This window comes from Macaca mulatta, chromosome 4, assembly GCF_049350105.2.
Source record: "Macaca mulatta isolate MMU2019108-1 chromosome 4, T2T-MMU8v2.0, whole genome shotgun sequence".
Lineage (NCBI taxonomy): Eukaryota > Metazoa > Chordata > Mammalia > Primates > Cercopithecidae > Macaca > Macaca mulatta.
Window position 1 is genome coordinate 5,245,274 of NC_133409.1, and position 12,472 is coordinate 5,257,745.

At 44.6% G+C, this 12,472-nt stretch overlaps 1 protein-coding gene across 2 annotated transcripts in view; it reads left to right on the forward strand.

Moving 5' to 3' along the window:
• RPS6KA2 (ribosomal protein S6 kinase A2) overlaps positions 1-12,472 on the forward strand; it is a 452,599-nt gene that overhangs the window by 1,247 nt on the left and 438,880 nt on the right. For both annotated transcript variants that reach the window (XM_015137669.3, XM_077999204.1), the window contains one exon: positions 3,205-3,264. In XM_015137669.3, coding sequence (XP_014993155.1) covers positions 3,205-3,264 — 60 coding nt within the window. The remainder of the gene's footprint in view (positions 1-3,204; positions 3,265-12,472) is intronic.

A 12,472-nucleotide genomic window follows, 5' to 3' on the forward strand; every position in this document is an offset into this window, starting at 1 on the left:
TTAAACATAAATAGAAAAGATAATGAAATCCAAGTGTTCCTTGCCCATCCCAGGGCTGGTGGGTGTGCAGGAATCACTGCTGAGAGTTTTTCACTCCATGCTTCCCTGGGGACATGCAAACCTCTGCTCCACGGAATCTGATTTGCTCCATTTGAATTGGAGATGGTCAACATACATTTTCCTAGAAGAGAAAGTTCCCCAAATTTATTAACATCTACTAAATTATTAGATATACCTGCTCTGTGTTTATAGCAACTCAAATGGCATTTAAACATGGTTGACTTTTCATCACTCACCAAACCTCAAAATCCAATTTAATTTTTGCTTATCTCCTACTCCCAGCACTGTATTTATAAATTCAATGCTATTTTAAATTTTGTTTATTTTTGTATGTATGTCTTGAGGTAGTCACCTAACATAACTTTAAATTGAATGGGAGATTCTGTTTTAGAAGAGAATTTACTTAATGCTTCATGTTGAATACTTGCCTTGGAAAGGCAAACTAAATAATGCTTGACATATGTGTTGATGTTTAAGAGAGATTGTTGGGCATAGCACAGACATTAAAGGCCATTTGTTTTAGATGGAACAGCCCAGATACATACTGCTGCTTATGGACAGTACCTGAGGTGGGAGAAGGACGACACCAGGGCTTCTTACTGTTACTGATTCCTCTGTTTGTACATGGGGTTGTTCTTGGTGTTGAGGACAATGCCTTGGAAAGATCCAGTCCCTTACTGCGGTTGCCATTTCAAGTCTATTTTTTCTGAGAGATTCAATTTTTCTAAATATCGAATTAGTGAATGAGCAAGTGATTAGCTAGAAGTTCTTTTCTCATTTTCTAGTGCTTCCTATAGCCCTGTCTGGTCATCGTCAGCACATTTGCTTGTGCTGAAGCTGGAAGGTGCTCAGCCCTCATGAATGAAGGGTTCATTCAGAGGGAGGATTCCGCCCTGGGCTCAGAAAGGATGGGAGAGAGGGGACAGGGGCTTTACAATTCCAGGTGGGACCCTGGTCTTCACATTATTTCCAGTGACCAAAGCCATGAGGAGCAGCTCATGTTTCCCGTATTTCTCAAATTGCTCATAAATGGATCGGCAATGAATAGATTCACATGATTTGAAAACTATGCCATGAGCCTAGAATGCACTTGCAAGTGGCAAGAATTTGGAGCTGAGTTGACTGATAGCCTGCCCTGCCTTGCCAGCCCCAGGAGAGGGCAGATGGTAACAGTTTTGAGGAAAATTGGATACATTAAATAGCCCCTGAAGCAAAATAAATTTTTTTCAGGCTTCTTAGCTAAATTTTTTCAGGAGAGCATAACTGGTGGAGTATGGACAGTGTTAAATTCCTATTTACTTGGAACCCAGAAAACCAGAGTTCTTTCTCTAGAAAAATGAAAGCTTAAATATTAACCCTGAGGTACTTCAAGTTTCTGAGGAAATTTCCAAATCCACAAAATCCTCTGTGTTTTGGAATTCAGAGGCTGATTTTACTCTCTAGTTTTGTCCATGTTTTATGTTGTATGGTATCAAAATAACTCACATATCAGGAAATGTGGCACAGCTATATGGAGCATATCTGGCCTCTGAACTCCAAATTAAATGCCCTAAAACCCTTGCAGGAGGAGTCTGCATGCTTTTCTCATCAGAAAATCTGCTAAGAGATTGTAGTGCTTATTTTTTAGTGATTTAGTTTAGATTTTAGTGCTTTAGTTCCTTGCTGTTATGCAAATGTGACACGGCTGATGATTGGATTTCCAGGGACAAGAATCAGCATTCCTGGATTCATGTTTTGCTCTAACCACCTTTTCGAGTTGCTATCCTTTCTGGCCTGTTTTCCCAGCTGTAGTCTGAGAGACCTGAACTGAATTGGGTCTGAGGTCCATTGTACTAGAGAACACTGCATACAGTTTATAAAAATTGTAGACCAGGGGAGATTCATCTGACTGTCCAGGGGAAGTCTTTGTGGTTCTCTGCGTTGTTCTGAGATATTTCAGATGATATAACTTACCCATAAATGAGTGTGTTGACAAGGAGACATACTAATTAAGAGCCAGAACCTCCAGAAAACCCCTGCAGAATCTAGCATGAAAAAGAAATATGTAGTATTTCATGAATTATGTTCTGGCAAGTTGAAGGCATGTCTCAAACGCAGGACTTTTCAATCATTGCTTTCAGTGGGGTTACAGCAGCCAAGGGCATGCTTTGGGGGAAAGACAAGAAAATGGGAGAAATGATGAGTAAGGCAAGTCCATAAGCCAGTCCACAAGGTATGGCTGACCCATTTTATTTGTGTTCTCTTGGAGGAATAAGCATGATTTTTTTCTCTCTGGGATGTCATAATACATTAGATTGAGAAAGAGAAAACTCCATTTTTAAACAATGCAGATCAAACATGATTCTTTGAAGATTCATAGTCAAGCTTGGATAGAGATGATTATCTCCTGGCTACTTGGTGAGAAGATGAAACTAGAAATAGTAATAATGACAGCAGTTCACTTTGAGTGTCTACTGCATAACAGCCCGTGCTGATGGCTGGCTGGTGTTCCTCCACGGAGCTCTCCCCACATGTCTAGGTAGACGCACTGCCGTGTCTCCGAAGCCCAGGTTAAGCAGTTGGCCCCAAGTTAAGTAGAAACCAAAGACTCAGACCCAGATGGAACTGCTTAAACCACAGAAACACTTGCTTTATGTTTTATGAGCTGGGCCTCATTGCTATGCTGGAATCCATTCTGCCAGCACTCACTCCGGACTGATTTGGTTCCATTCTCATGGGAGTGGTCACACAGGCCTTCACTGCTGCTCTGTGCTTCCACATCAGCTCCGTTCGTTTTTTAGCTTCATGAAAATCCACACCTTCTCCACTGGCAAGAATCACCTTGTCCTTTAGATTCACCTTGTCCTCCTTTAGATTGTGCTGTAAGTCACACTCACTTCATTGATTTAGTCGTTTGAGTTAGAGTTTAGTCTGAACACTCCTTGCCTTACTTACCACCTGTTGTATAAAGGATCCATCTTGGGCATGAAGCATCATACAGTTGCACATAAATTCAGGTGGGAAGGGACGGTGATACAGTTTCCATGTCCTAGAGAACTCATGGGGGATATTTAGTTAGTACTTTTTCATATTGGAAACCTGTATGAGGCCATCTACAAACACATGGCAATGCTAACCATCTTTAACATCTGTCTTTGTTACCAGACCACAGAGGAGGATCTCAACGTGGATGCTGAACCGGCCACAGAAGACACTGCAGAAGAAGTAATTATACACGTTTTATTACAGTCTGCTTTGTTTGGGGAGATTGGGCCCAGAAGGTAGTGAAGGGGGAAATGGAAGTTTGAAATTAAATATCTGCGAGCAATTATTTTAGTGACATATGTATCTCAAGACATATACACGCACAAATATATATACATGCACATGTACATATTATGTGCTTATTATATTCAGTAATCTCCCTCAAAAGGAATAGTTGGAGCATAGGAAGGAAGGCTGTCAATCGAGGTGAAGTTCGTGGTCTCCTGGCACGGGTGCTTGTGAGGGGCATGGTGCATTAGTACCAGTCAAGGAGGCCTAGGAGTAACCAGCTGGCCTGGAAGGCTGGTGTGGGGCTCCCCGTACCGTGTCATGTGACACAGCTGCTTAAAATGTCTGATGAAGAGCTCAGCAGAGCTGGGGAGAAAAGCGGATTCCATCTGTGGGAGTTGCCTTTCCAGTGGGCGGAGAAGTGTCCCAGGGCCTGTAGGGGTTGACTGGGAAAGAAGGGAAGAGAGACAGAATATCAGCCTGAGGGGGACATCAAATGGAAGAGAAGAAAGAGCTCTTGCTGCTCCAGGCTGTGCATGTCTTCATTTTCATGCCATGCAGGAGCTTGGGCCTGACCCAGGCAACAGAAAACAGACTTAGACTTTAATAAAGTAAAAGTATCTCAGCAACACTGGTGTTCTCAGGGGAGATTTTGGTAACAATAAGCATGTCCATCAGGGAGACACTGGACACAAAAGAGCTAAATTCGAAAGCTGAGTTGAGGCTGTAGTGAAGGCTTTGTAGTTACACAGCCACACTTCCACCACTGGGAAAGGAAACGCTCTCAGAGGTGGCTGGAGCCATGGACCATTGACTTGGCCATTAAGAAGACTGAGTCGCTCAGCCACATGCCACCTGCAGCCAGAAAAGTTAGAAAGTTTGCAACTCTGTTGACTTTTAAGATAGCTGGCAGATACTGTAGACTGGAAGGGCTGGATCGATGAACATTACTGGTTTTAGAAAATGGTCTGCTCAGATGCTGAACGCTGCATTTCACTACCGTCTAAACCTATGCACACCAATGCAACATTTAAGCCAAGTGTCACTGGATCTTAGGATCCGATGACATAGTCCACTGGTTAAATGAAGAAAAATGGTGTTCGGCTGCCTTGCGTTTATCCAGCTGCCTTTCGGTTCTGTGCGTTTTCGCTGATGTGGGAGTCTAGAGTCCGGCTCTCTTCTAGCTGCGCAGCGATCCAGCTGCATTCTTAAAACACTATGCTTGGCCTGGCCTTGTACCTTTGCATCCCCTGGGAGAGTAGACAGCGCCACTTTTGCCAGTTCCATGAAGGTCAAAGGGTAGGCAGACGAGGCAGTGACTTTCCTGAAAATATGATGCTCAATCTGATACTTGCAAAGTGGTAGGGGTGGGAAAGGAAGGTGTACCCTCCCTGCAAATTCGTAAGACAGCAAATTCATAAGGCCAAGGGTTTCAGAGAAATAACTGGCTGTCATTTTTCAGAATACTTTTCTAGGCTTTCGTGGGAACTCTGATTTCCAGGGAACTTAGTGCGTTTACTGCAGGCAGACTAATGTGATGACTTAGTAGTTGGCTTCAGGAGGCTGTCGACAGGGCCCTGAGCCAGGATGGGTGCAGCAGACTCTTCATTCTGCTAGGTTCAACCGGAGCAGCAAGATTCCATAACACCATGTCCTGCTGCATTCAGGCTGCCATAGCAGAATGCCACACTGGGAGGCTTCTACACAACAGAAAGGTATTCTCATAGTTCTGGAGGCTGGGAAGTCCACAATTAAGGCATGGCAGGTTTGACGGCTAGTGAAGCACACTTTTCTGGTTCATGGCCAGCCTTCTTTACCCTGTGTCCTCAAGCGGTGGAAGGGACAAGGGAGATCTCTGGGGTCTCTTTGATAAGGATACTAATCCCATTCATGAGAACTCCACCCTCAAGACTTAATCACCTCCCAAAGTTCTCACCTAACCTTTATTGCTAGGATTTTAACATGTGAGTTTTGGAGAAATATAAACATTTAGACCATAGCACATTATATGCCCAAAAGTGCTTATACACAACTAACAAAAAATTCTTTCATTAACGGTGTTTATTTTTTAAGAGCTCCTAGTCTCAAGTTGTCTTGTTCTCTACATTTTTGATGGAAATCTAGATGTGAATCTATCATAGAATGTAATGAAAGAAACCAACCTCTTTAAAAGTTTTTTTTGATAATGGAATATGAGATGGAGGAGATTATTACTGTTTCTGGATGCTTACTGTATCTGAATAATAGAAAACCAGTATATCTTTGCATCTTAATAAATGAAGGAATAGAGTTCCAAACAGATTTTAGGAGTATTTTGCAGAACTATAATATTGATATTTAGATACATTTGCAGTATTTGTGGGAAGAATGAGAAAATACTGGAGAAAATTACTTGTTTACTTGATGTTTCTGATAGATGATGCTGAAAACCCAACATGGAATTTTTTAGTCTAGCTGCAGATGAATGTCATTTGAATACTCTATGATGTTGTTTTAAGTTTTGTTAGAGAGAAGCTTTTGACATCCTTCTTGGCCTCCAGAGTGGTTGTTTGCAAGGTCTTCTCTAGGTGAGGGATTTATGGCTCAAATAAAAGAGCCATATTCTGAACAACAATCACAAAACCCTTTTTCTTCTTTCTTCTTCTTCCTCTTTCTTCTTCTTTCTTCCTCTTCTTCTTTCTTCTTCTTTCTTCCAAATGCAGTTTTGTTATGTGGATATATTGTGTAGTGGTGATGTCTGGATTTCTAGCCTAGCCATTACCAGAACAGTGAGCACGGTACCCGACTTATGATTTTTCACTCTCACCCCCACTCCCGCGCTCCTCCCACCTTTTGTAGCCCAGTGTTTACTCTTCCTCCTATATATTCATGTGTGCTCATTCTTTAGCTCCCACTTATAGGTGAGAACATGCGGCATTTGAGTTATTTCACTTAGGATAATGGCCTCCAGTTCCAACCACGTTACTGCTAGAGGCATGATTTCATGCTTTTTTTGGGGCTGAATAGTATTCCATGGTGTATCTGTACCACATTTTCTTGATCGAATTCTTTGCTATTGGACACTTACGTTGATTCCATGGCTATGCTATTGTGAATTGTGCTGTGATAAACAGATAAGTGCAGGTGTCTTTTTTGTATGATACTTTCTTTTCCTTAGTGTAGATACCCAGTAGTGGGATTATGGATCAAATAGTAGTTCTGTTTTTAGTTTTCTGAAAAATTTTCGTATGTGTTTTGTAGAGATCATGCTGATTTACATTTCCACCAACAGTGTATAAGCGTTCCCTTTCTCTACATCCTTGCCAACATCTGTTGTGGTTTTTTGGAAAAAGAGAAATTTTGTGGCAACTAAACTGATAAACTTTTCATGCCTGTTGCCAGTCTGAACACATATGACAAAAAGTCATCTTATTTAGGAAAAAAATCATTCAAGTCAGCGGCAGTTTTCCCATCATTTATTCAGCCAAGAATATTTATTGCTAATCTGTAGGGCAGGCATTATCGTTCACGGAAAAGAAGAAAAAGGTGAGCGAGGCTTGCCCTGGAAGAGCGCAGGAGGCGCTGTGATCACTCCAGCTTGTGAGTACTTTCACTGATAAGAGTTTCGTGGTGTAGGCTTCTCACATAGTTTTTGAAGTGTGGAAGGCATTTGGGATAGATAACGTATGATATCTAGGCATGTGATTCCTCGCGTTACAGTTCTGTGCAGCTTCCGAGAAGGTGAGTTCTGGTGAAGGTCCAGTGTGAAGCTTGGGTGTAAGACAAGATATCTGTTCTCCAGCTTGGGTGTTACTGCAATACACCTTTATTCACCATTGCTGAGGGAACAGCCTCCTCCCTCAGGAAGGCAGTAGCAATGTGGGGGAGTTTGTGTTAGAAATTCATGGGACGGGTGGATTCTTGGTCTAATTTCATCTGACGCATCAGAGGCGGCAGGCATCCTTCCTATTCTGAACAACAACCACAAAACCCAGCAGATTCTGTCAGGAAATATTTCTTTAAGGGGAAGGGCTCTGTATAGTGACATCACAGTCATGGAAGAAAAATCTGGAAGGAGAATGACGCCTGTGGGCAGGCGAGGCCCTGGCTCCCTGAGGTTCTGGGCTCTCCCCTTCCTCCCTCCCTCCTGCAGGCCGTGCATAGGGAGGCAGAGAAGAACCAGGGATGAGAGTGCCTCCATGAGGTGACAGCTCCGTGTGGGAAACAAGCTCATGGCTCGCCTGGGGACTTCCCTGCAGGCCTAACTGGGTGGACTTGTTTGAGGGTCTAGAGGCAACTTGTTGTCTTGTTGCCTGGGAACCTGATCTGGACGTTGGGCCAAGTGTACTCAAACGAACCTCACAGCCACACTCGTGAGACTTCGGTGGGCCCAAAGCCGAGCACTGATCTGTGTGGGATAGGACGTGGTGGTGGCGCTCGGCCAGCCTCCTCTGAGCTGCTGTGCTGGCGGTTGGGAGGGCTGATGCTGTCCTGATGGAGGAGGAGAGCCAGCTTCAATGGCTTTGGGCCAGGAGAGGCCCCACCTGTCCACTTCCATGGCGCAGAGGTGAAGTCTGTGCAGCGCCAGGCAGCGCCCACCTCCCAGGTCTCTGTGCTGTTTTGTTGTATTTGTTCCCTATGTGTTCTCAGATTCATAGATGATTTTTAGGTGAGTTTTCATTTCACAGAACAACCTTTGAAAAATATTAGAATTTGTTGCATGAATTTATTTTTTTATTTTTATTTTTATTTTTTTTAGACACAGGGTCTCACTATATTGTCGAGGCTGGTCTCGAACCCCTGAGCTCAAACGATCCTCTCGCCTTGGCCTCCCAAAGTGCTGTGACTACAGGCATGAGCCACCACACCTGCCCTGTTGCATGGATTTTTAAAGTGCTTAGATTTCAGGGTTATGTTTATTAATAACAATGGGACCATTTTCTTGTTAGGTCAACTCTAGAAAACCAGATCTAGGTGCTATTGAAAATGTTAGCAGGATTCCACTTGATTTCCTTGTGGCTACTGGAGTACTTCCCTTTCCTCTCAAATTTTACGATTTTTGATAGCAGAATAGAAAGTATCTGGGCCGGGGGGCACGGCAGGTGGCATTTCCTGCTGTCACCATCAGTTGGCAGGACGCAGCTACATGGGGATCACAGGGCTTCGGCTGCCGGATGACAGTCTCTTTGAGCCAAGGAGGACGCTGAAGACACAGCACCAGCTGAGAGGTCACAGAGGGACCCTCAGGCCTGGACAGGCAGCCTCCTTACAAGGGCATCCAGGGGCCCATGGGCAGCTCAGGGCTGAGCTCCTGAGCACATCAGTGTGGCCTCCTGCAATGCCCAGCTCCCGCAGTTGCCGAGTGGTTGCTGCTTAGACCTCTCGACGAGTCCCCTGGTGAGGAGGAAGGCCAGGAAGAGATTCATGGCAACAGACAGCAAGCGTGAAAGAGAGAGCCAGTCAGGGTGTATTCAGGAGCTCTGGGCCAAAGCTCCAGCAGGATATGGCCTGGGACAGGCTGAACTGCCTATGCGGCCACATCGCCTCTCCTATCTCTGCAATCCAGACAGAGTTCCATTGTTCCTCGTAAAAAACAGAAAAACAATCTAAACTGGTTTGAATAGAAGTGAGACAAGGTGAATAATGAAGCCCAGGCACTAATGAAGCAATTAAGAGCAATGCAATTACTGTTTAAAAGAAATAGCTACTAGATTTGAAAGAAGAGTGATAAAACGGTCTTCCAGTCCTTGCTTATTACCTCCTGTGAATCTGTCTCTGTGATGACTCTAAAAGCTGGTGTTACATAAGTCACCATGATGGTGTCAGTCTATTTGCATTTGGATTTCTTACTGTTTCTCTGTCCAGCAGACAAGAATCACTTTAGTCCTTGCAGAAATGCTAGAAAAGGGTAGGGTAAGCATCATGCCTTCTGGAAAGAGGGTGATGCGGCTAAGCCACTGCAGGCCCATCTGTGTTTAGACGCACTGTGGGGTGGGTGAGAATAACATTGGCTTCATGGAACATTAGCATTTATTGAGGCAGAAAAAGAAGAAAAATGTATGATTTTGTAAAGAAGATTGGGACAGCATATCATTTGATGTGTAAGTGGTAATTACTTGCAAGAATCCACAAAAGACAAAAAGTCTGGCTCTTGTCATCTGCAGACATCTCTCCTTCTGGTTATTCCTTTCTCACTGAGTGTTTGTCATTTGTCATTCCTGGGCAGATGAAGACAGTTTATAGCTCTTTTCAGTTTCTGGGATCCTCATTTTTCTGCTTCTGTAACGAAGTCAGCCTTTGCACATTTCCCAGAGTGCTTTCTTTCCGAGAAGAAAAGGATTACTCAGTGCGAACAGGAACATTCTCCAAAATCGTGGGCACCGGCTGGAGACCATGTCCCGTGGTCTCAGAGCACCAAATCAGGAGCCTGGAGCGGAGCGTTTGCTGCTCGCTCCTCACACATGGCTCCAGGGAATGGGCACCAGCAAATGGCCTGTGGGGCCTTCCTTGTAGCTGCTGGGGCAAAGCAGTAAGTGTCTCCGCAGCCTGGTGATTTTATTGGGATGCCGGGGGGGTGGGTCTCATAAAACGCTGGTTCTCAAGAAAAAATTGTGCTCATCCGATCACAGCCAAGAATCACCTTCTGCATTGAGGTCGTTGCTAAATCATGAAGCAAAAGACCCAGTGAAAGCTACGTTTTCTGTGTCTAGTGTGCAGAGCAGCAGGTTGGAGAAAGCCATGAGATCCCGTTCGGGTTTGGGTGTCTGGAAGGCTTCCCAGGTTTGAGCCCCTGAGGACTGGTGGCGTGGCTATCCTCCTGCCTGCAGAGGAACAGCTGTGAAATAACAACTCTTGACGTGCGCCTGTTTTCCATGCCTCGTACCCTCCCTCAGCCCTGGGAAGTGGGCAGGGGATCTGTTAGTTATCCCCCATTTTTCAGGTGATGAAATTGAGGCATCACAGATGATGTAATTTGCTAAATATAGCAGGGAACTAATGAGTGAGGGAATTTAAACAAAGGTTTTTTTCTACAGACTTATTTTCTCCTCCTAGAATCCTTCATTTCCCCCAGCGTACTCAACATTGGGGGCAGATTTTTTATTTTTGGCTAATGCACTCAGGTCATGGGTCAAACCTGGTGGCTCAGTCCCTTCTGTTCAGGCCTTATCTCAGTGCTACAGGCATCTCTGGTCACAGGGAGGGTGCTGGCCACATCTGTCCCTCTGTGTCCCTGTCATCTCCCTCCTTACCCACCCCATAGGTGCATCCCCCGTGAGACCTCAGAAGCAGCCTGAGCTTTCCTGAGGAGGCCGCAGGGGCTCAGATCCATGCCCCCGGCCGAGGCTGTGTGGAACTCACAGGACCTTCATTGCCACACTGAGACTTTTTATCCTATTTTTCCATCTCTCTCCCCTCTCCACACTGGAAAAAGACAAACATTATTCCTTTATGTGTGCGTAAAAATCCAGGGGGTTTTAGTCGGAGCTGTTTTAAAAAATTATACCTCCCCATTCTCTGGCTGCTGTCTCGTCATAGGTGGGATGTATTATTGATTTACAAGAATTACAAAATCTTCTTATAGTTTATTAATGCTAAATGGATAATTTAATTATGGTAAGATTTATATACATATATAGGTTTTTTTTCTTAATTGAGTGGATTTTCCCCCATAGATAATGCTGTGTGTGTTTGGGTAAGATGCAAGGCGTCAGAAAATTGTATAGCTTGTTATCCTTCAGATATTTTGAAGTAATGGGGAAAAAAAATCCTTGTACCCTTGTAACGTACATGCAGCTGAGAGCTGGGTGTGGAGATAGACTTTGCAATTTATGTGAGTCATAAAATTCTCTAGGGAATCATGAAGACATATTTTTCCAGGATATATAACCCAAACATCCCACTTGCCAAATGCACATTGAGTAGCCACCGTGAAGGAAACGCCTCCGTTCCACTTCTCTGGCGGAGGCCCCGTGGGCACAGCAGAGCCAGGCGTGAGTGCCCCTTGTTCCTGAATCTGGAGTCTCACACTTCTCTGGTGGAGGCCCTGTGGGCACAGTGGAGCCAGGCGTGAGTGCCCCTGGTCCCTGAACCCAGTGTCTCACTTCTGTCCCATGTAGAACAGAGGGAGCAAACCCTATAAAACCATTTCCAAAGAAAGCGAAGGTGAGAATTCAGTGAGCTTGAGGAAACGGCTGTGAACACATGCTGGGTGTCAGTCTCAGGCCACACACTGCGCTAGGCACATGGGACTGAGTACTCATAGGATGCAGCTCCTGTGTCGGGAAAGCTCATTCTACATGAGGATTTAGCCACATAAATGCATATCTCCAAGTCAATAGGGTAAACATAGCAACATCCTTCTCGAAATGATGAACGATCTCGTGGATATCCATGGGCGGGGGTGGCCTTGGGCTCCTCCACTGCCAGCTACACACTTGGTGGCTCAAGCCAATCCACCCCTGCCTCACCCTCCCTTCTCCTTTTATTCTTTGGGCAAAGTCTGGGGAGTGATAGCTGTGGGTCTGGCCCTGTGCTGGGCACCAGGATTCCATGAAAAAGAAGAGTACGAGTCTTCTATTTTAGCATCCTCGCAAATAAACAACTCAACAAGATGGTTTCACATGGGGGTAAGTACTGTGCAGAAATAGGGTGACAGGGAGTGCTCTGGGTCGGCCATATTAGCAGAGGCATGGGGCATGGTTACCGTAGACTTCTCTACCCATGCCATGTTTAGACTAAGACCTTACTGATGAGAAGAAACCAACCAGCAAGACGCGGGAGTGGATTGTCCCAGACAGACAGACCCTGGCATGGCCGGACCAAGGAAGCCTGAGCTTGGCTTGGCTTCAGGAACCACATGCAGGCCTGGGGCTGCCCAGGCTGGCCTGAGATGCACGTGGAGAGGAGAGTGTGATGTCAGGATTTGAGGTCATGGCAAGGTCTTGGATTGTATTCTTTTTTCCTGGAAGCCTTTTGGGATTTCTAAGCAGGAGAGTGATGGGACTCCATTTTATATATATGTGTGTATATGTATATATGTGTGTATATGCATATACGTATATATATTTTAACTAATTTAAAATATACAACTAATTTAACTAATTCTTTAAAAATTAATTTTCTGTTTCAATAGGATTTTGGGGAATGGGTGGTATTTGGTTGCATGAATAAGTTCTTCAGT